Genomic DNA, 25,687 nt, shown 5'->3' with positions numbered 1-25,687 from the left:
ATAAAGTTAACCTTAACAAACAATTGTTAGTCATAAAAACTCTCATTGCAACTAAGAGTCATAAATCGTTACGGCCTTTTGAGAATAACCTATAAAAACAAATTAAAAGATTGATCCCATGTTTGTAGGCGGTCCCTGCCGGTATTCACGCACTAGGTTAATTATATCTTAATCATCATTGTAATAACATGCTGCGAATGAAAAGTCTGTTGAATTTGGCTATAATGAAAAGTGAATGAAATAAGCATAAATAGGTGGTGAGTACCGTGAGTAGCTGTAACACATACAAACACGCATTTGTTTTTAACAAATTGCAGCTTTCTTATATATCTGAATCTGTTCTCGATTTGTTCGCTTTGACTTTTCCTTTAAATAAAAGTCACTAGCGCTTACTTTTCAGTGGTATGACAATTTTGAATTTAAAAAAAAAACTGTGTGTGTTTGTAAAAAAAAAATACAAGTTGTATATTTTAATTCGTTCATTATATAGTGTTTTTTTTTTTTAAACACAAAAAGTAGCTTATGCACTTATCCGGACATAGAACTGGTTGGTTAAGTTTCAATATTTGTCAAAATATGTTTTCTTATTCTATTCTATTCTATTCCTTTCATTGTATTTCCTGGTCTACATGCTACATGTGTTTCCTGGTCTACATGCTACATGTGTTTCCTGGTCTACATGCTACATGTGTTTCCTGGTCTACATGCTACATGTGTTTCCTGGTCTACATGCTACATGTATTTCCTGGTCTACATGCTACATGTGTTTCCTGGTCTACATGCTACATGTGTTTCCTGGTCTACATGCTACATGTGTTTCCTGGTCTACATGCTACATGTGTTTCCTGGTCTACATGCTACATGTGTTCCTGGTCTACATGCTACATGTGTTTCCTGGTCTACATGCTACATGTGTTTCCTGGTCTACATGCTACATGTATTTCCTGGTCTACATGCTACATGTATTTCCTGGTCTACATGCTACATGTGTTTCCTGGTCTACATGCTACATGTGTTTCCTGGTCTACATGCTACATGTGTTGACCAAGACTTTCATTTCTGTTTGCAAAATCTACAACTGCACACTGTACGTAAACGAAGATGTCAAAGTCTCGTATCCATTTCATAATGCTACAAATGACGTAATGCAGATGAAGTAGACATACTGGCGGCTTGTCTGTTCTACCATTTGTTTTGTCTGCCTGCAGTACAACAGATGAAGTAGACATACTGGCGGCTTGTCTGTTCTACCATTTGTTTTGTCTGTCTGCAGTACAACAGATGAAGTAGACATACTGGCGGCTTGTCTGTTTTACCATTTGCTTTGTCTGTCTGCAGTACAACAGATGAAGTAGACATACTGGCGGCTTGTCTTTTCTACCATTTGTTTTGTCTACCTGCAGTACAACAGGTGAAGTAGACATACTGGCGGCTTGTCTGTTATACCATTTGTTTTGTCTGCCTGCAGTACAACAGATGAAGTAGACATACTGGCGGCTTGTCTGTTCTACCATTTGTTTTGTCTGTCTGCAGTACAACAGATGAAGTAGACAGACTGGCGGCTTGTCTGTTCTACCATTTGTTTTGTCTGCCTGCAGTACAACAGATGAAGTAGACATACTGGCGGCTTGTCTGTTCTACCATTTGTTTTGTCTGCCTGCAGTACAACAGAGCGCTGGTGACACGGTCTTGTCAAAAATACAAAAATTGTCATTGTAATCTAATTTGATCGTAATGTTTGTAGGGCTCAAAATATTGAAATCTGCCCTGTTAGTTTTTAACATGGACTCTGTTCTCTTGTTTGAAGCGAGTACTTGACATGTTTGGACATAACTATTTGTTCTCTTGTTTGAAGCGAGTACTTGACATGTTTGGACATAACTATCTGTTCTCTTGTTTGAAGCGAGTACTTGACATGTTTGGACATAACTATCTGTTCTATTGTTTGAAGCGAGTACTTGACATGTTTGGACATAACTATCTGTTCTCTTGTTTGAAGCGAGTACTTGACATGTTTGGACATGACTATCTATTCTCTTTTTTAAGCGAGTACTTGACATGTTTGAACATAACTATCTGTTCTCTTGTTTGAAGCGAGTACTTGACATGTTTGGACTTGACTATCTGTTCTCTTGTTTGAAGCGAGTACTTGACATGTTTGGACATAACTATCTGTTCTCTTGTTCGAAGCGAGTACTTGACATGTTTGGACATAACTATCTGTTCTCTTGTTTGAAGCGAGTACTTGACATGTTTGGACATAACTATCTGTTCTCTTGTTTGAAGCGAGTACTTGACATGTTTGGACATAACTATCTGTTCTCTTGTTTGAAGCGAGTACTTGACATGTTTGAACATAACTATCTGTTCTCTTGTTTGAAGCGAGTACTTGACATGTTTGGACATAACTATCTGTTCTCTTGTTTGAAGCGAGTACTTGACATGTTTGGACATAACTATCTGTTCTCTTGTTTGAAGCGAGTACTTGACATGTTTGGACATGACTATCTATTCTCTTTTTTAAGCGAGTACTTGACATGTTTGAACATAACTATCTGTTCTCTTGTTTGAAGCGAGTACTTGACATGTTTGGACTTGACTATCTGTTCTCTTGTTTGAAGCGAGTACTTGACATGTTTGGACATAACTATCTGTTCTCTTGTTCGAAGCGAGTACTTGACATGTTTGGACATAACTATCTGTTCTCTTGTTTGAAGTGAGTACTTGACATGTTTGGACATAACTATCTGTTCTCTTGTTTGAAGCGAGTACTTGACATGTTTGGACATAACTATCTGTTCTCTTTTTTGAAGCGAGTACTTGACATGTTTGTACATGACTATCTATTCTCTTTTTTAAGCGAGTACTTGACATGTTTGGACATAACTATCTGTTCTCTTGTTTGAAGCGAGTACTTGACATGTTTGGACATGACTATCTGTTCTCTTGTTTGAAGCGAGTACTAGACATGTTTGGACATGACTATCTATTCTCTTTTTTAAGCGAGTACTTGACATGTTTGGACATAACTATCTGTTCTCTTGTTTGAAGCGAGTACTTGACATGTTTGGACATGACTATCTGTTCTCTTGTTCGAAGCGAGTACTAGACATGTTTGGACATGACTATCTATTCTCTTTTTTAAGCGAGTACTTGACATGTTTGGACATAACTATCTGTTCTCTTGTTTGAAGCGAGTACTTGACATGTTTGGACATAACTATCTGTTCTCTTTTTTGAAGCGAGTACTTGACATGTTTGGACATAACTATCTGTTCTCTTTTTTGAAGCGAGTACTTGACATGTTTGGACATGACTATCTGTTCTCTTTTTTGAAGCGAGTACTTGACATGTTTGGACTTGACTATCACATAGTGTTTTGTCACTTCACATTCTGTCCATTTCTTGTAATGATTCCTTGTTGTACGAAGACTTCAATACAAAACTAAATGTACTGTAAGTGTTGGCTCCATTGAGTACCATAGTTTGAATTTAATGCTTTATCAGTAAATTAACGTTTTTGTAATTTAATAATTAACAAAATGATTAATGACAGGCATTTTAAAAGTTCCATAAAAAATTATTGAAAAATGTTTTAAAAAGGCTTGAATGAGGATCGAACCAACAACATTCGCATTATAAACGCGACGCTCTAGCAACTTAGTTACCAAGCCCTACTACCATGTGCAAAATTTCAGTTTGAAATGAATAATTCATTTTGACAAAGCTTATATCAACTCACTTTAAACAAGTGTGTGCACGACATTTCTCCCCCGCCCAATCTAGGATCTAGAGCTGACATTTTTCACAATTATTTCTTTTACCTGACAACACAAGAATCAAATTAAAAAATACTAATTAGTTAAATTAACTATTAGTAATTAATTATTCTGTTTCGTATCTCGAACAATGAAAAGAAATTGTACTTGACTGAAGTGATGGTATAAGCTAAATTAGTCCCCTTTATAGGTCGTCGCCTGAGGCTTAGTGAACACAAACATGAATGGGAAATAATAGATAACAATATCTTCTATGTTCATACGGTCTTCGCTAGCAGAGTGGTTACCGTGTTGGCTTGAGGAGCCTGGAAAGGCTTTAGCCCACGACTTCAAATTCAGGTTGTTCACTGTTTCTTTTAATTAATTTTAAAAAGCAATCACCCAAATACCCCGTTCTTTCTCCCCCTGGTCCAGACAAGTGATTGGATCAGAGCGTAGTGAGAAAGTTAAAGGCATGAAATAGCGTTGAACAAAAACCATTGGTAAAAATATTTCTAATCGCACAGATTTATTGCTGTAAGTCTAGATCTATTTAATGACATGACTGACTGATCCAAACTTAATGATATACACTTTATATGAACTTTATTTTGTTTGTTGTTTTTTTATTTTCGTGTAACTTGCTTGTTGGTCTTGTGGTTTTGAGTCTTTGATTTGTAGTTTTCACAGTGTAGAAAAGTGTCAGGCTATAAGGTGTAGAACAAGAAGAACATTGAAGATACTTTTATTATATTGACAATACTTCTTTTATACAACTTGTAGAGCCCAGTGTTTTTCTCTTAACTAATGAATGTTGGATTCAAAAACTATGTGCCCCGCCCCATTCTCCCCTTCCCACCGCGCCCGAGAACACATCCTGGTGAAGCGAATATTTAGATTGACTAGACCTTATGAACTACCAACTAATAGGCCTTGAGAAGACTTAGACAACGATACACAAAAATGAGCACGTCAATACCCTAAGACATGGAGATCTAGTCCGTTCAAGATAAATGTTCTCTAGTTCTTTAGACAAATTTTAATCTATTTCTTTTTATACCTGACAAATTATTACTGTCAAACTTGAGCGTTCCCAGTGTGGCCAACGAGCCAGTCATTTTTTTCCCAACGATATACATCAACTGTCAAATTTCTGGGAAAATCGTTAGAGCCGTTTTAGAAATTTTAGTTTGCACGAGGGTACGAGTTGAATGAAATGTTTGGATTTCTTTAATTAGCAAGAAGCGAAAACTTGAAATAAAGTTGTATATCGTGGGTGTACCTGAACATGGTTTTAATCAATTGGGTTTATACAAATTACATGTGGGTCAGTTTGTAAAGTCATGTCTCAGGTAAAGTCATGTACACTTGGTCTGAACATGTAAGTAGTATGTACGTAATGTCTCTGGTTTAGTCATGCATGTACACTAGGTCTGAACATGTAAGTAGTATGTACGTAATGTCTCAGGTTTAGTCATGCATGTACACTAGGTCTGAACATGTAAGTAGTATGTACGTAATGTCTCTGGTTTAGTCATACATGTACACTAGGTCTGAACATGTAAGTAGTATGTACGTAATGTCTCAGGTTTAGTCATGCATGTACACTAGGTCTGAACATGTAAGTAGTATGTACGTAATGTCTCTGGTTTAGTCATGCATGCAAGGTATGAACATGAAAATAGTTAAAGTTCTCGAGAGAAGAAATCTGAACATAAAATGTTTATTTGAAAATGAAAACACACACACCCAGCTCTTCCCGAGATGCCGCCTCTTGCTGCACTGACCATTAGGTTGTGGGCTGTAGACGTTATTCCGTGTGCGTCCAATCTGTCTGTCTCATCCATTGTGTCTTGACTGACATTAATACATCAGGTGGCCGAATGAAAGAGAGATAAATGACGTCATCAATAGCGGAGCAGACGATGTGATGAAGCGAGCAAGTCAAATATTTCTTTATTAATCAAAACAAATTTCTGTGTTGGATCTGTTTAGCGTGGACTAAAACACTAGCAATTCACTTGCTCAATACCACAACTGTCACTTGGAGACAAATAGTGACTTGGTTTATTTTAATCATTTTCTTATGAGTCTCTAGCGTGTTGATTTTAAAAGTTCATATACAAACTTGGTATTAGTTTTAACCTTTTAGTCATGTGACAAGATTATTTATATGAACATTGTAAAAACAAAAAAAAATGTTTTATTGTATATTTATTTTGTTAAGGTAGTAATTGAAAGGTGTTGTGTGTCCTGTTCTGAGAAGATTATAGATTGGTGGGGGGGGGGAGGAGGAAGTTAATACTGTCCAGTTTGTTTGGCATGGTCATTTCTTTGTAAAAAGCTCTGCCTGTGTTTCCAAATGCTCATTGGTTGAGACTTTTCTCTTTGAGATTGTTGACTAGCATTGATCTATGGGTCTGGGGTTAGGTTAGGGTCTATCTGGTTGTTCCATAGATGACCCAACTTTTGAATTATTTTTCCGCCTTTTCATTTCCCAAGCTGCCTGTTTGTTTATTGATCCACTGCAATGTGTTTGTGATATTTAATTTTGACATCAATTGTTGGATTAATGTTGTCAACTCTCTTGGGCTAGGAGAGATGTTAATGAGGTGTTGATGAGATGTTGATGAGGTGTAGATGAGATGTTGATGACTTGAGGTGTTGATGAGATGTTGATGAGGTGTAGATGAGATGTTGATGAGATGTTGATGACTTGTTGAGGTGTTGATGAGATGTTGATGAGGTGTAGATGAGATGTTGATGAGATGTTGATGAGGTGTTGATGAGATGTTGATGAGTTGTTGGTGAGATGTTGATGAGGTGTTGATGAGGTGTTGATGAGATATTGATGAGGTGTTGATGAGGTGTTGATGAGATGTTGATGAGATGTTGATAAGATGTTGATGACTTGTTGAGGTGTTGATGAGATGTTGATGAGGTGTTGATGAGATGTTGATGAATTGTTGGTGAAATGTTGATGAGGTGTTGATGAGGTGTTGATGAGATATTGATGAGGTGTTGATGAGGTGTTGATGAGATGTTGATGAGATGTTGATGAGGTGTTGATTTGATGTTGATGAGATGTGGATTAGATGTTTATGAGATGTTGATGAGATGTTGATGAGATGTTGATGAGATGTTGATGACTAGTTGATGAGGTGTTGATGAGGTGTTGATGAGATGTTGATGAGATGTTGATGAGGTGTTGATTTGATGTTGATGAGATGTGGATTAGATGTTTATGAGATGTTGACGAGATGTTGATGAGTAGTTGATGAGGTGTTGATGAGGTGTAGATGAGATGTTGATGAGGTGTTGATGAGATGTTGATGAGGTGTTGATGAGATGTTGATGAGATGTTGATGAGGTGTAGATGAGATGTTGATGAGATGTTGATTTGATGTTGATGAGATGTGGATTAGATGTTTATGAGATGTTGATGAGATGTTGATGACTAGTTGATGAGATGTTGACGAGATGTTGATGAGTAGTTGATGAGGTGTTGACGAGATGTTGATGAGTAGTTGATGAGGTGTAGATGAGATGTTGATGAGATGTTGATGACTTGTTGAGGTGTTGATGAGATGTTGATGACTAGTTGATGAGATGTTGACGAGATGTTGATGAGTAGTTGATGAGGTGTAGATGAGATGTTGATGAGATATTGATGACTTGTTGAGGTGTTGATGAGATGTTGATGAGGTGTTGATGAGATGTTGATGAAATGTTGATGAGGTGTTGCTGGTAAGAGCTTGGATCTGGAGTCTGTAAAGAGAACTAGGAAAGACTTAAAGTATCGAAAGTAACACATGTTTTATTTAGTATGCGAGTCTTGCGATGTCACAGACTCACAAGTAAATAAGACATGACATTTTCTTATGACGCAAAGATCGAAGAACATTTAGAGACATGCACGTTATTTGATCGATTGATTTTTGATCGATTGGGACTATAGACAACTAAATGTTATTAAATGAACCTCCAACCTAGACGCTACGAACGTGTCCCCTACTCTCAGGATTAATCAGCTCTTCAAGCACGCTACGTCCAAGTGCCAACAAAACGAACAACGGTCCGACCTGCCACCTACAGAGATGAAGGGAGAAGGAGGAGGTTTTATACAAATAAACGAGGGGAAGGGGGGGGGGGGCTGTTGCCAAAATTTATTTGTTGATCATTATATCAGAACTTAAAATTATTTTGAAATTAAACTGAAAAAAAAAACATGAACATATGATCCACGAATGACATAGATATATTTCAAGTTCAAACAAAAATACAAAGATTTCATTTCGGCTACATTTACTTTAAAAAAATATTCTGTGTTTTTTAGCGGTCCCGTAAGGGGAAAAGCCGCTATTAGGTTTGTGCAAAATGTCCGTCTGTCCCACTCAAATCTCGAAAACTAGAAGAGAAATGAAAAATATTATTTGACCATGCGATGCGGTTTGCAAAGTTTAGGTGCAATGGCTACAAAGAATTTCAAACACCCTTGACCTCAAAGCTAGATCTGATAGTCTTTCTTGTGCCACTATCACTGGTATAGTTAAAAATTCGGAGTACAATTACTTAACTTGAACAAGGAGAAATTATATCCCAGTGCTTCAGTGGGACTCTTTTTAGATTCTAAAAAATTTCATTGCCCTGAATTGTTCATAAAGTTCCCTTCAGTTTCTATTTGATCTCCTTTCCGTTGGATCAGTTCATTTTGACTGGACACTTGAATTTTGTTTCTACGTTTCTACACATCGTCGTTGCTCAAAGTTTTAACACTATTTATTTTGTATCAAATTCCAAACATTTTTGTAGGCTATTTATTGTTGTATCAAGTAATGGTAAAGAAAAAGATTTGCATTTTTTTATATTATCAAGATAACTTTCATTCCGAAAATTAAGAAGTGCAGTAGTTCAAGTAACCATGCAAACCCAGATTTTGTCACATCTGTGCAGTAGTTCAAGTAATCATACATCCCCAGTTTTTGTCACATCTGATGCAGCCATACCCGCTGTTTGCCGGGGTCTATTTAAGTTTTATCTTGGTCGTCTGCACCTGTTGGTTAAAGTTTTTCGTTTGGTCTTAAATGCATATTCCTAGACCTTTACGAGTGCTCTTCAGATGTCTCTTTCAGAGGTCATCTACTGCAAAATGCGTTCCTCTGTAAAGGCTAAATTGTATCTGAGTTGATCCTTGGAACGCTTCGTAGGAGCTTCCGTTACCCCATCTTTTAAACTCGACAAAAAAGATTGGCATGCTCTCATGCCTCATACTGAATGGCTGTCCAAGCCGGCGCAGTTGTGGAATGGTAAGTAGTGTTTCTACACGCTGAACCTGCCTCCAACTAAACTTTATTTGATTTAAGGCAGACGTTGGAGATGCTCTTTATTTCCGGAACTTCTCCAAGAACTGACGAGACGGTCTCGCCATGTTGACTAGAAAAGCTTATATACTCAATAGGTGGACAGAGCACTATAGTTTGTTTTGTAGCCTCCAGAAGGTTTGTCTCTGAGGAAACAGAACCTTGATAGGTTACAAACACTATTGGCGATAGGAAACCTCAAATGACAGAGAGCGTCTGACCCTGATGGTCTCAATTGGTTGTGCTGCTATCAAGGAATGTTATTTAAATCACTTTGCTTTATGCTCCATTACCATCATACCCCTGAACAAAGAAGACATGTCTGACTGTTCTCATTACTAAGACATTCATATATGGCTCCTTTTGTCTCGAAAGGCAATGGATGCGCTCAAATGAGTCACTGGTTTTGGCTTAATCTTGAGACGGGGCAGAATCTGGTGTGGCTAATCAAGCCAATTCTAGAACGGCAGACTTTGCCACAATTCGTACATGTGTATGCCTCTGATTTAGGGCTAGAGGACAGGACAGCTTTCTTTTTATCCCTCTTGATTAAAGCCGCTTCAATTCTTTTGTTCTCAGCAAGGGTTGTCCCAGCACGCACAGTCTGTCTCCATGCACTCCGGTCTTTGGCTATGTTTTCCCACATACTTTCGCTGATGCCTGAGGCTCTCATGTCTCGCTTGCAGACATCTCTATATGTTAGTCTTGGGCGGCCCTTGGGTCTGACTCCTTCCACAAGCTCAGCATATAAGATATCTTTCGGGATTCTACCATCTGGCATGCGGGTGACATGTCCGAGCCAGCGTAATCTTCTTTGTGTCAGGAGAGCATACATGCTGTTCATATTGGCCAATCTTAAAACTTCCTGATTGGAGACATGGTCCCTCCAAGAGATGTCCATTATGCGTCTCAGGCAGCGCAAGTGGAAACTATTCAATCTGTGCTCTTGGTACATGTATGTTGACCAGCTTTCACTGCCATAAAGGAGAGTGCTCACAACACAGGCGTTGTAGACTAGGATTTTGGTCGCTGTGGTCAATTTACCATTTTCCCAGACGCGCTTGGAGAGTTTTGCCAATGCTGTGGTAGCTTTTCCTATCCTTTTTGTCAGCTCGATGTCTAAGTCTAGGTTACTGACAATTGTTGAACCCAAGTAGGTAAATTCCTGCACCACTGAAAGGGTGTGGTTCCCAATTTGTATTATAGGTATTTCTGCGACGTCTTGTGCCAGGATTTCGGTCTTAGAGAGACTTATAGTAAGGCTAAACTCTTGACAAGCAGCTGCTAAGGCGTTCACTAGCTTCTGTAGACCTCCTTGTGAGTGAGATACGAGCGCCGCGTCATCGGCAAACAGCAGCTCCCTTACCAAGATACGACGCCTTTTCGTTTTGGCTTTAAGACGTGCCAGGTTAAAGAGCCTTCCATCGGATCTGCTATGGATGTATATTCCGTCTTCCAGGGATTTAAAAGCACTGGATAGTACGACTGAAAAGAAGATGCCAAATAGTGTAGGGGCCAGTACACATCCTTGTTTTACACCGCTCTTAATGGAGAATGGCCTGGAGGAAGAACTTTCAAACTGAACGGTGCCCTGCATATTTTCGTGAAAAGCTGACACTAGTTTTCTTAACTTATTTGGGCAGCCGATTCTCTCTAGTACAGCAAACAGACCGCTTCTGCTAACAAGGTCAAAGGCCTTGGTCAAATCAATAAATGCTATGAAGAGGGGCTGCTTTTGTTCTCTGCTCTTCTCCTGTAGCTGCCGAGAAAAGCTTATATACTCAATAGGTGGACAGAGCACTATAGTTTGTTTTGTAGCCTCCAGAAGGTTTGTCTCTGAGGAAACAGAACCTTGATAGGTTTCAAACACTATTGGCGATAGGAAACCTCAAATGACAGAGAGCGTCTGACCCTGATGGTCTCAATTGGTTGTGCTGCTATCAGGGAATGTTATTTAAATCACTTTGCTTTATGCTCCATTACCATCATACCCCTGAACAAAGAAGACATGTCTGACTGTTCTCATTACTAGGACATTCATATACTGTTATTATCGGGGGAAAAAATGGACATAATACTTTATTATCGACTATCCCAATTCCATAGCATGCGGTGTGCTTTCTGAAATACAATGTAGTTTAAAGTTGGTAGACATAGATGATCTCCCTTTATGACAATGTAGTTTAGAGATGGTAGACATATATCAGATGATCTCCCTTTATGACAATGTAGTTTAGAGTTGGTAGACATATATCAGATGATCTCCCTACATGACAATGCTCGGACTCAAACAATGTATAGATAGTTTTGTTTGTTTTCATTCTGTAACAGCGTTTAAAACACAAGCAATTCTCTTGCTCCAGTGAAATGTTTATTAGATCTTAAATCTATCATTTTCAATGTTGGAATAGCTGATAAAAATGTAATTTAGACTTCTATAAATATTTAGTGACAATATTGATTCAATATAATATTTCATAAAAATCAACAATAAAAATAGAAATTATTAGCATGTCACCGAGAACATTCGATATGGTAATTTTTTAAAACTGTTTTTCTTTTAGAAAGTAACCTTTGAATAATGTTTTGATAGCGCCTCCCCCCACCCAACCCCACCGCCGCTATAAGTTTGGACCGCCTGTGAGAATGCCCACACATGACACAGTAGGCTATAAGTTTTGACCGCCTGTGAGAATGCCCACACATGACACAGTAGGCTATAAGTTTGGACCGCCTGTGAGAATGCCCACACATGACACAGTAGGCTATAAGTTTGGACCGCCTGTGAGAATGCCCACACATGACACAGTAGGCTATAAGTTTGGACCGCCTGTGAGAATGCCCACACATGACACAGTAGGCTATAAGTTTGGACCGCCTGTGAGAATGTCCACACATGACACAGTAGGCTATAAGTTTGGACCGCCTGTGAGAATGTCCACACATGACACAGTAGGCTATAAGTTTGAACCGCCTGTGAGAATGTCCACACATGACACAGTAGGCTATAAGTTTGGACCGCCTGTGAGAATGCCCACACATGACACAGTAGGCTATAAGTTTGGACCGCCTGTGAGAATGCCCACACATGACACAGTAGGCTATAAGTTTGGACCGCCTGTGAGAATGCCCACACATGACACAGTAGGCTATAAGTTTGGACCGCCTGTGAGAATGCCCACACATGACACAGTAGGCTATAAGTTTGGACCGCCTGTGAGAATGCCCACACATGACACAGTAGGCTATAAGTTTGGACCGCCTGTGAGAATGCCCACACATGACACAGTAGGCTATAAGTTTGGACCGCCTGTGAGAATGCCCACACATGACACAGTAGGCTATAAGTTTGGACCGCCTGTGAGAATGCCCACACATGACACAGTAGGCTATAAGTTTGGACCGCCTGTGAGAATGCCCACACATGACACAGTAGGTAGCGGCGAAGGAAACAAATAGTGCGATGTATTTTTCTATTTTGGAAAATGGACGCCAACAAGTTGGAAGTAAGGTCAGTATGAGAAATGTTCTGTTGCCATAGAGGGAACAGAGAAATAAGAGAAGACAATAAACAGAGAGAAGAGAATAAACAGAGAGAAGAGAATAAACAGAGAGAAGACAATAAACAGAGAGAAGACAATAAACAGAGAGAAGACAATAAACAGAGAGAAGAGAATAAACAGAGAGAAGAGAAGGGACTATTTTCATTTTTACATTTCAGACAATATCAAATGTTTAAATTTAAAGACTATGAATTTGTTAAAGTTTATCTCTTATTTAGTTCATCTCTTGTTTATTTTATCTCACAATAAACATATGTCTTGTTAGGTTTATTTCTTGTTCAGTTCATCTGTTGTTCATTGTATCGCTTGTTTAGTTCATTTATTTCTTTTTAAGTTTATCTCTTGTTAGGTTTATCTCTTGTTTAGTGTATCTCTTGTTAGGTTTATCTCTTGTTCAGTGTATCTCTTGTTAGGTTTATCTCTTGTTCAGTGTATCTCTTATTCATTTTATCACTTTTGTATCAGAACATGTATCTAGCAACACGTTTTGCCTCGGCACATGTGACCTTGTACAATCCTAAATCCCGGTACATGTGACCTTGTCCAATCCTAAAGCCCGGTACATGTGACCTTGTCCAATCCTAAAGCCCGGTACATGTGACCTTGTCCAATCCTAAAGCCCGGTACATGTGACCTTGTCCAATCCTAAAGCCCGGTACATTTGTTCTTGTCAAATGAAAGTCCCGGCACATGTGACCTTGTCCAATTATTAGGGCTATGCTTCCATGTCTCTATAACACTGTTACAGTTGATGTTATAAATTCCAGTCCATGAAAAAGAATTCGCAAAGATTTCAAATACCCCTATGTGATAGAAGCGCTGAGTTCAATAGAATCCAAGAAAGAAGGCGCATTGAGTGTGACGTCATACAAAGAGGCCCATTGAGTGTGACGTCATACAACGAATTGACCGGGTTTCTAACTCCTCCAGTTTGGGGAGAAACTTTTTCTTTCTCTCTGGGGCGGCCCATGAAAGCAATGAAGGTAATCATCCGACTGTTTGGAAAGACCATAAAGTCTGGGGATGAAATTGTAGTCCATTTCTCTGATTAGTCTTTGCTGGACACTGGTTACTAGAATAGCCCATAATATTTTGTCAAATGTAACTTTCCTTTCCATAGTATTCAGCACAATTCTTTATTTTGTAACATTATGTTATATATTGGCTAACGTTTTATTAGAGATCCTTCTATAAGTCTTCATTCGATAATATTCCATTCTATGTAGGAGAAACGTTTCAACTGTACAACAGTCTACACTATGTTTGATCCAATCTATATTCATTAATGTAACGGAACTTATAGAACATGTACACCTCTGTAGTCCATAACCTAGAAGATTGTATCCAATGCTATGGGACTCTAGCTCTGCTTCCTCTTGGTGCTGCATCAAATGTTTCTTCGTTTGTTGATTCAAGTCTTACACGTCAACAAATTAAAGCCCGACGTCTGATGTTTTTTTTTCCTAGCTTTAAATGTAATCGAAATAATAGTGGGAAACGATTGTTTGATCATATGTTAGGATAACTTGTTATAGAACTTTAGTTTAGATAGATAGATAGATAGATAGATAGATAGATAGATAGATAGATAGATAGATAGATAGATAGATAGATAGATAGATAGATAGGTAGGTAGGTAGGTAGGTAGGTAGGAAGATATATAGAAAGATAGATAGAGAGAGATAGAGAGAGAGAGAGAAAGATAGATAGATAAATAGATAGATAAATAGATAGATAAATAGATAGATAGATAGATAGAGATAGATAGATAGATAGATAGATAGATAGATAGATAGATAGATAGATAGATAGATAGATAGAGATAGATAGATAGATAAATAGATAGATAGAGAGATAGATAGATAGATAATTATATATATATATATATATATATATATATATATATATATATATATATATATATATATATATATATATATATATATATATATATATATATATATATATATATAGATAGATAAATAGAGAGAGAAAGAGAGAGATAACGACTGAAGGTAACCACATATTCTGTTCAGTGTTACTAACTTGTGTGGACATTTCCTTGACTATCAATATTTTGAAACGTTCTATTGCAAGTCCTAAAGACTATTTCAGATCTAGACGAACTAAATAGAGAAGAAGAATCAGTCATTTGGTCAATGGCAGACTGAAATGTCAATGTCACCATTTGTTTCGCTTGGCGCTCCAGTAGAAACCAGATGGATTTTTTTTTATAAACTCTCCCTCTCTTTCATTCTCTCTCTCTCTCTCTCTCTCTCTCTCTCTCTCTCTCTCTCTGCCTTTTCCTATATGTTTTTTTTTCTGTCTCTCAGCTCACTCTTTTTTCAAAACTCTCCCACACACAAACACACACTCATTGTCTTTCTCACTCCGTCTCTCTATCTCAGACCCTCTCGATTTTACAGTTATACTCTCTCTCACACACTCTCACACATTACCTCACTCTGTCTGTTTTTATGTCAACCTTTATCGAGATATCATTGTCTCTCTAGGCCTCTGTCTCACTACGCCTTACTTTCTCTTACTGTCTCACTACCCCTTACTTTCTCTTACTGTCTCACTACCCCTTACTGTCTCTTACTGTCTCACTACGTCTTACTGTCTCTTACTGTCTCACTACGCCTTACCGTCTCTTACTGTCTCACTACGCCTTACTGTCTCTTACTGTCTCACTACGACTTACTTTTTCTTATTGTCTCACTACGCCTTACTGTCTCTTACTGTCTCACTACGACTTACTTTCTCTTATTGTCTCACTACGCCTTACTGTCTCTTACTGTCTCACTACGACTTACTTTCTCTTATTGTCTCACTACGTCTTACTGTCTCTTACTGTCTCACTACGCCTTACCGTCTCTTACTGTCTCACTACGCCTTACTGTCTCTTACTGTCTCACTACGCCTTATTGTCTCTTACTGTCTCACTACGCCTTACTTTCTCTTATTGTCTCACTACGCCTTACTTTCTCTTATTGTCTCACTACGCCTTACTTTCTCTTACTGTCTCACTACGTCTTACTGTCTCACTACGCCTTACTGTCTCTTACTGTCTCACTACCCCTTACTGTCTCTTACTGTCTCACTACGTCTTACTGTCTCTTACTGTCTCACTACGCCTTATTGTCTCTTACTGTCTCACTACGCCTTACTTTCTCTTATTGTCTCACTACGCCTTACTGTCTCTTACTGTCTCACTACGTCTTACTGTCTCACTACGCCTTACTGTCTCTTACTGTCTCACTACGCCTTACTTTCTCTTACTGTCTCACTACGCCTTACTGTCTCTTACTGTCTCACTACGCCTTACTGTCTCACTACGCCTTACTTTCTCTTACTGTCTCACTACGCCTTACCGTCTCACTACGCCTTACTTTCTCTTACTGTCTCACTACGCCTTACTGTCTCTTACTGTCTCACTACGCCTTACTGTCTCTTACTGTCTCACTACGCCTTACTGTCTCTTACTGTCTCACTACGCCTTACTTTCTCTTACTGTCTCACTACGCCTTACTTTCTCTTATTGTCTCACTACGCCTTACTTTCTCTTACTGTCTCACTACGCCTTACTTTCTCTTACTGTCTCACTACGCCTTACTGTCTCTTACTGTCTCACTACGCCTTACTTTCTCTTACTGTCTCACTACGCCTTACCGTCTCACTACGCCTTACTTTCTCTTACTGTCTCACTACGCCTTACTGTCTCACTACGCCTTACTTTCTCTTACTGTCTCACTACGCCTTACTTTCTCTTACTGTCTCACTACGCCTTACTTTCTCTTACTGTCTCACTACGCCTTATTGTCTCTTACTGTCTCACTACGCCTTATTGTCTCTTACTGTCTCACTACGCCTTACTTTCTCTTACTGTCTCACTACGCCTTACTTTCTCTTACTGTCTCACTACGCCTTACTGTCTCACTACGCCTTACTTTCTCTTACTGTCTCACTACGCCTTACTGTCTCTTACTGTCTCACTACGCCTTACTGTCTCTTACTGTCTCACTACGCCTTACTGTCTCACTACGCCTTACTTTCTCTTACTGTCTCACTACGCCTTACTGTCTCTTACTGTCTCACTACGCCTTACTTTCTCTTACTGTCTCACTACGCCTTACTGTCTCTTACTGTCTCACTACGCCTTATTGTCTCTTACTGTCTCACTACGCCTTACTTTCTCTTACTGTCTCACTACGTCTTACTGTCTCACTACGCCTTACTGTCTCTTACTGTCTCACTACGCCTTACTGTCTCTTACTGTCTCACTACGCCTTACTGTCTCTTACTGTCTCACTACGCCTTACTGTCTCTTACTGTCTCACTACCCCTTACTGTCTCTTACTGTCTCACTACGCCTTACTGTCTCTTACTGTCTCACTACGCCTTACTGTCTCTTACTGTCTCACTACCCCTTACTGTCTCTTACTGTCTCACTACGCCTTACTGTCTCTTACTGTCTCACTACGCCTTACTTTCTCTTACTGTCTCACTACGCCTTACTGTCTCTTACTGTCTCACTACGCCTTACTGTCTCTTACTGTCTCACTACGCCTTACTGTCTCTTACTGTCTCACTACGCCTTACTGTCTCTTACTGTCTCACTACGCCTTACTGTCTCTTACTGTCTCACTACGCCTTACTGTCTCTTACTGTCTCACTACGCCTTACTTTCTCTTACTGTCTCACTACGCCTTACTTTCTCTTATTGTCTCACTACGCCTTACTTTCTCTTACTGTCTCACTACGCTCACTGTTTTGGTCTCACTGTACTCTCTGTTTCACTGTCTGTCATTCTCTCTAATCTTTTGTGTATTTTTCCTTCATGTTTCTCTCTTGTCTGCCGCACTGTTTAATTTTTATTTTTGTTTGATTGCTATACAATAGATTCTGTGAGTCAATGTCTCCCTAGTAGTCTGTCTGTTTTATTTTTGTTTGATTGCTATACAATAGATTCTGTGAGTCAATGCCTGCCTAGTAGTCTGTCTGTTAGTGCATGTATTTAGCTTTTGAATGTGATTGAATCCGTCCATCAATCGTCTCTCATTCTTGCACTCATCAGGACATTGTTCTCTCTGACATCTATTGACCCATCCATTAGTCTGTAGATCTAACCATGTATTCAGTGCCGGCGTATAGCATGTGTTTAGTAGGCTTTGGCTTTAGAAATGTAACAATGTTCTATATATTACGTTTTTGTACGTACGAAGAAAATATTATTATTGTTTTCTCTACAAATAACTGGGTCATTCAAACACTTTGATTTACCGTCATACAGATTGAATGACAGTTTTAAAAAAAACATCCTAGCTTCGTTATTGCCTCGGCATCATTGACATCATTATCTAGTAGAACATTGTGTTTGCAATTAAGTCATGTTATGGTGCATTGACATCATTATCTAGTAGAACATTGTGTTTGCAATTAAGTCATGTTATGGTGCGTGCTATAAGGAAACATATTAATAGTTATTGTCAACAAAAATGTATGTGTATTGTTTTGTGTATCCAAAGTGTTACAGTAGATTTTTATCCATTATGGAAGATACGCGTTGCAAATCCTTGTTGGGCTTGTGCATCAGTCATTTCGACGTGATGGCGTTGATCATTTGACGATAATAAAAATACTGCTACAACAGTCAATTGTCTGACAAAAATTAATACTTAACTTCATACACACACACACACAAAACATATACTTGAATGAAGTTGTCCTAGTGACCGGACATTTGCTTTTCTTGTCCAGGTTGAGGTCATTTTTTGTATTGTTTACGGCTTTCACTCTCTCTCCCTCCACATAGTGCGGTCTAGGGCAGTTTCTTGACGTCCGAAACATCGATGTCCACTGATTTAAGGCTTTCGGAACTGCGTACACCTATCTGACATTAGTTGGGGAAAGTAAAGGCGGTTGGTCATTGTTACTGTCTCATGACACCCCCGCTCGTTAACCGTGGGCCATAGAAACATGAGATAGTTTTTACTCTTCATATATAGATGTCATGATCTGATGGGAGGGGATACTGTACTACTAATTTTACCTATTTAAAGTGGAGGCGATAATTTATTGAATTTAAAAAATAGAGTTTCAGCCAAAACACAAATCAAAGAGTATGAGTTGAATGTTGCGTTAAAATCAAAGGAATAGTTGGACAAATGTTCACAATCTTCAGTGAATGTCAACAGTACACAATTATCTTGACATTTTTCATCGCCAATAATTTCTCAGTGCAAGTTTGTTTTGTCTCCCCTGAAACTCTAAAAATAGCATGCATTCCGCCATCTACGTCAGTCTAGCTGCGGCAGTCTCGTCTGCGTCTTTCTCTGACCAGTAGCCCACCCCCCCCCCATGTAACTTGCTGACCCAATCCTCTTGAAGTGGCGCTCCTTCTAATGGAATCAAGATGTCGTCTTACTTAGAAAGATGCTTAGCTTCACTTCCGCTTTGCCTAATTTTATTTTCATTGGCTGAAATCCCCCCACTTGACAAGATGTCGCCGGTGTTTGCGATGTCACCAGTGACGTCAGACACCCCAGTATTTTTTTTCTCTCCCAGTTCCGCCCAGAGAATCTAAGAAACTTTATTACCAGCGACAAGCACTGATGTCTTAGCCCTCCCCCCTCCAACCCTCGTAGTTTGCTACGGGATGCAGTTGTGTGAATTAAGTTTGTTGTTTATTGAGGTCATGAAAAGTTTGTTTCTTCTACCACTCGAGTTTCCAATGCGATCAATAAACTATTCTCACACATCAAGTCAATGCGACTCTATCCGCACTGTCGTGGCTAGTCCCCCGGTGTTCAGATATCAAAGTGTTCTTTTGAAATGGACCAACATTTACATAGATCTATATTCTTAAAGCGAGGCTTGCTCTGATTGCTGGCTTCAGGTCTCCAGTCCGACAGTTCGTCTGTTGTCTAGGCGGATGATCTAGTTGTTTTGTTCTATAGTTGTTTTTTTAGTTTTGGTAATGACGTAAGATAGCTAACAAAGTGTGAATGATGTCGTCATTACGTCGCTACTTACTCTCAAAAGTGATCAAACGAGAAAAACTTCTGGACTTGACCGTGTTTAAAGTAAGTTTTCTTTTTTTTTTTATCATTTTCTGTGTAGGTGCAGATATACTTGATGTCTTGGTGTGTTTCTGTTGTCTGACAGCTACATTTCATTGGGAGGATATGACGTCACTGACTGACCTTTTTAAATGAACTTCATTCAAAGTTGAACTACAAGCAGACGACCACATTAAAACTCATTTATTAAGAACTCTTAGGGGTTTGTTTCTTTTTGTATCTTGATCAGGAAAACTTAGACTTTGATAAGTAACACATTTGAACGATCTTTTTTTAGATAGGATGGTGTAGGTAGACGTCGCTGCTATGTGATGGGACTGGTTTGGGGGTCTGTAGTTCTGAGCTGATCTATATTCTTTACCTCCTTCTCTCGATACGTTTGTGCTGCTAGTACATGTTCCATGTCATGTTTAGTCCTTAGCAACTTTAAAATTAGCTCAACTCAGCGTCTCTTTCAGGTCAGCTTTATGTCACGTGACACTATAGCATAATGAATAAAAATCTGAGAAAACTTTGAAAACGCAGATATCTGCATCAATGACATGACTGTATCACTGACTTGACTAGACGTCTATATCACTGACTTGACTAGACTTCTATAACACTGACTTGACTAGACTTCTTTATCACTGACTTGACTTGCCTTCTGTTCTTCGTATATTTTTTCAGATCTGATATGACAGGTGTTTTTTGTCTGAAATATTTATAATTTGTAAAAATAAACTGAAGATTTTGATTAAATTTTGGTTCAAAAATTCAACAAAAGTTGCTATCAAAACTTCTTTTGTAATTATGAAAATATAGAGGCAAGATAGTCCTTGATGTTAGATTTGATTCAAGATAGTCCTTGATGTTAGATTTGATTCAAGATAGTCCTTGATGTTAGATTTGATTCAAGATAGTCCTTGATGTTAGATTTGATTCTTTGAAAAGTAAAAGTTGTTTTATTGGATTCAAGGTTTTATAATTTCAGAAAGTTGTGTGTAATATTTTCTCTTTCTGTAAGCAGGTGGAGCATGTGGTGAAACAAACAATTCAAATAGTTCTGTCATTTCCAAGATCACATTAAGTAGCATTCAAGCCACCGACTATCACATTAAGTAGCATTCAAGCCACTGACTATCACATTAAGTAGCATTCAAGCCACTGACTATCACATTAAGTAGCATTCACGCCACTATCACATTAAGTAGCATTCAAGCCACTGACTATCACATTAAGTAGCATTCAAGCCACTGACTATCACATTAAGTAGCATTCAAGCCACCGACTATCACATTAAGTAGCATTCAAGCCACCGACTATCACATTAAGTAGCATTCAAACCACCGACTATCACATTAAGTAGCATTCAAGCCACTGACTATCACATTAAGTAGCATTCAAGCCACCGACTATCACATTAAGTAGCATTCAAGCCACTGACTATCACATTAAGTAGCATTCAAGCCACTGACTATCACATTAAGTAGCATTCAAGCCACTGACTATCACATTAAGTAGCATTCAAGCCACTGACTATCACATTAAGTAGCATTCAAGCCACTGACTATCACATTAAGTAGCATTCAAGCCACTGACTATCACATTAAGTAGCATTCAAGCCACCGACTATCACATTAAGTAGCATTCAAGCCACTGACTATCACTTTAAGTAGCATTCAAGCCACTGACTATCACATTAAGTAGCATTCAAGCCACTGACTATCACATTAAGTAGCATTCAAGCCACTGACTATCACATTAAGTAGCATTCAAGCCACCGACTATCACATTAAGTAGCATTCAAGCCACCGACTATCACATTAAGTAGCATTCAAGCCACCGACTATCACATTAAGTAGCATTTAAGCCACTGACTATCACATTAAGTAGCATTCAAGCCACCGACTATCACATTAAGTAGCATTCAAGCCACTGACTATCACATTAAGTAGCATTCAAGCCACTGACTATCACATTAAGTAGCATTCAAGCCACCGACTATCACATTAAGTAGCATTCAAGCCACTGACTATCACATTAAGTAGCATTTAAACCACTGACTATCACATTAAGTAGAATTAAAGCCACCGACTATCACATTAAGTAGCATTCAAGCCACTGACTATCACATTAAACAGCATATAGTCCAGTGCCTATCATATGTAGTATCTTACAGTCCACTACCTATCACTTTTAGTATCATACAGTCCACTGGATATCATATTAAGTATCCTACAGTTCACTGACAATCTAAAAAAGTCGCATACCAGATACTTGCTAACCACTGCTACATGTTCAAAACCAGCTCCTACGTTGCTGGCCACCATCGCTTGGGTTTTATTCTTTAGTATTAATGTAATGTCGAGATAACCCTTTGATAAGACCTATAACGTCCACTCATTTCAAGCACAGGTCACACAGACATCTTATGTCTCCTGTTATTGTCATAGCTGTAACATTTTTAAAACCATTGAATCGTTTCTTCATGGGTGGGGAATAAAGAAATGTGTGGTTACAGCATCAACACACATACACACTGCATAACACATGGAATGGAAACTGATCTATTTGATAACAAGCTATGAATATTAATAACCCAGTGTTACCATCTATTTCACAATGTTCAGAAATAAATAAATAAAATAGTTATGCAAAATTGTGGAGAAAAAGATTTAGAAGATAAAACTTTGTCCTGCTTTTCTTTCTTTTGAATGTCCAGCAGAATATTCTTTTATTTTGTTACAAAATATTTTTTTTTATTTTCTCTTGAACGGTGTTTTCTTAGTATGACAAAGAGACAACTCAAGTTTTGTCTCAGACATTGTAAGAGAGTCTATACCATGAACTACTGTCAACAGTGCAGTGAGACCAGTACAGTGGAAATAACATCAACAACTATCTTAACTGTACATTTTAAAAAAAAAAGGCTCACAAAAACATATTGGACATATTTTTTTCATTTTTCTTGAAGAATTGTTTACTTTAGAAATGTTATCCTATTCATCATTAAAAATGTGGCTCTGTAGATGGCTTTACGTACACACGTACTCAGCTTGGTCATTCAAAGTTCTTGTTATTTTGTTACAAATCAGACTCATGACATTTTACAAAGACACGAAACTTATGCTTAATACCCAGAGAATGTTTCCAAGAAATGTACATACGATCTAAGAAGAACTTGTGTCGACCAACGGCTCCATGCCTGTCAGATGTGGCAACATGTGCAGGCCGCCTTGAAATACTTCATGATCTTAGGAATGTATCCATGTTAATAATGATGACTTTCTTCATTTAGATTGGTTTTCGCTAAATATAACTCCTGCCAAATGGAGCATTCTATGAGATGATTTTTTTTTTATATTCTGAGTTTACTTCCGGTTAGCATATCACTGTCTGTGCATACAAATAGCATCGAGCCTTTCAGTGAAATGATTAGATCCGTCTGTGTGTTCTAGAGAGGTAATCCCTTGTAGCACGGTCTAGCTGTGCATCTCTGAGATGTGACAGCCGCTTGGAATCTCCCTGGCTCTTACACCTGTCATCTGTCATGACAGCTGCCGAGTGCCTGGTCAGAAACATAGGGGAAGAAATAAGCCCTAATACCACCATGTTCTAGTTTCTGTGGTGAATACCTAATGAGTCAGCTATTTCACAGTACTAACGTGGGGATACTTCCCAATTTATAAGAAAGCGCGTTTCTCACTCTGTACGAACATGTGGGGAGAAGTCTCGAGACAGGTCAGCAGGGCCTGACATGCCCATCTTCCAGTTTCTGTCATAGTACTTAAAGTAATTACTTGTCTATACCAAGTGATTGATCAGTACTATAGTGGAGATAGTTCATAGTTTAAACTCAGTGTCTTAACCTGGGAGAGCATGTACCGATGAGAGGATGGGGTCATTTGACGAGTGTGTGAGTGATATTTAGAGTGGCTGGCTACACATCTGGTGTAGGTGATTATTTTAATATTGCCCTCTCTCATTCTTGCGTTCTAAATAGTTCAATATTGTCCTCTTTCTGAATAATTTTAATTGCATATTTATGTATGAACGTTTTCTTGTTATAGAAATGTTCAAACAAGGGTCGACACAATATAATCAAACAGAAGTAGATCTTGCTAACTTTTAGGCTCACGCAATCGTCTGTTCATTTCTCCACCTTCCTCCAAGAGTTACCTTTCTTTTCGTTACATCCTGCAAGTTACAAACTATTGCATCATTTCCAGAACATACACACACACACACACACACACTAAAATAGGACTTGGTCCCAGAGAACAATGCTTCCAAGAAATAGAGTTTAAATGTATGTGTGTGTCAGTATATTTACACGAATGGAAGTGTGACCCACTAAAAGAATGAAAAGCATGGGGTATAAACTTAATAGAAAATACACCTAAACTCGTCGTCATCCCTCATGGGTCTGTCGTAAGCACACATTATGGTGCATACGTGTATAGATTCAATGAGTTTTAAGACATACACGAACTGTGTATTAAATCATGTTTACGTGCAAGAGAAGATTTTTTAAAAAGTAAAGTAACCCTTTCAGACCTGTAGACAGTAGATTTTTTTAAAAAGTAAAGTAACCCTTTCAGACCTGTAGACAGTAGTTTTTTTTAAAAGTAAAGTAACCCTTTCAGACCTGTAGACAGTAGATTTTTAAAAAAGTAAAGTAACCCTTTCAGACCTGTAGACAGTAGATTTTTAAAAAAGTAAAGTAACCCTTTCAGACCTGTAGACAGTAGATTTTTTCAAAAGTAAAGTAACCCTTTCAGACCTGTAGACAGTAGATTTTTTAAAAAGTAAAGTAACCCTTTCAGACCTGTAGACAGTAGATTTTTTAAAAAGTAAAGTAACCCTTTCAGACCTGTAGACAGTAGATTTTTTAAAAAGTAAAGTAACCCTTTCAGACCTGTAGACAGTAGATTTTTTAAAAAGTAAAGTAACCCTTTCAGACCTGTAGACAGTAGATTTTTAAAAAAGTAAGTAGCCCTTTCAGACCTGTAGACAGTAGATTTTTTAAAAAGTAAAGTAACCCTTTCAGACCTGTAGACAGTAGATTTTTTAAAAAGTAAAGTAACCCTTTCAGACCTGTAGACAGTAGATTTTTTAAAAAGTAAAGTATCCCTTTCAGACCTGTAGACAGTAGATTTTTTAAAAAGTAAAGTAACCCTTTCAGACCTGTAGACAGTAGATTTTTAAAAAAGTAAGTAACCCTTTCAGACCTGTAGACAGAAGATTTTTTAAAAAGTAAGTAACCCTTTCAGACCTGTAGACAGTAGATTTTTTAAAATGTAAAGTAACCCTTTCAGACCTGTAGACAGTAGAGTTTTAAAAAAGTAAAGTATCCCTTTCAGACCTGTAGACAGAAGAGTTTTAAAAAAGTAAAGTATCCCTTTCAGACCTGTAGACAGTAGATTTTTTAAAAAGTAAAGTATCCCTTTCAGACCTGTAGACAGTAGATTTGTTTTTAAAGTAAAGTATCCCTTTCAGACCTGTAGACAGTAGATTTATGTTTTTTAAAGTAAAGTATTCCTTTCAGACCTGTAGACAGTAGATTTTTTTTAAAAAAAAGTAAAGTATTCCTTTCAGACCTGAGGCAGTAGATTTTTTTTAAAAAAAGTAAAGTATTCCTTTCAGACCTGTAAACAGTAGATTTTTTTTTAAAAGTAAAGTATTCCTTTCAGACCTGTAGACAGTAGATTTTTTTTTTAAATGTAAAGTATTCCTTTCAGACCTGTAGACAGTAGATTTTTTTTTTAAAAAGTAAAGTATCCCTTTCAGACCTGAGGCAGTAGATTAAAAAAAAAAAAAGTAAAGTATCCCTTTCAGACCTGTAGACAGTAGATTTAAAAAAAAAAAAGTAAAGTATCCCTTTCAGACCTGAGGCAGTAGATTTAAAAAAAAAAAGTAAAGTATCCCTTTCAGACCTGTAG

General features: G+C 38.1%; 1 protein-coding gene across 4 annotated transcripts in view; it reads left to right on the top strand.

Annotated features, from left to right (window-relative positions):
- Positions 1 to 25,687, top strand: part of LOC106062913 (atrial natriuretic peptide-converting enzyme-like) — a 195,208-nt gene that overhangs the window by 95,736 nt on the left and 73,785 nt on the right. Inside the window, exon 1 of one of the 4 annotated variants that reach the window (XM_056019652.1) lies at positions 19,041 to 19,766. The exons of the other annotated variants lie outside the window; for them this stretch is intronic. Within the exon in view, the coding sequence (XP_055875627.1) occupies positions 19,689 to 19,766 (78 nt within the window). The 5' untranslated portion in view covers positions 19,041 to 19,688. Of the gene's footprint in view, positions 1 to 19,040; positions 19,767 to 25,687 lie in introns of those variants that run through there. 4 annotated transcript variants of the gene reach the window in all.

This window comes from Biomphalaria glabrata, chromosome 2 (genome assembly GCF_947242115.1).
Source record: "Biomphalaria glabrata chromosome 2, xgBioGlab47.1, whole genome shotgun sequence".
Lineage (NCBI taxonomy): Eukaryota > Metazoa > Mollusca > Gastropoda > Planorbidae > Biomphalaria > Biomphalaria glabrata.
This window is presented reverse-complemented; position numbering and strand designations above follow the sequence as displayed.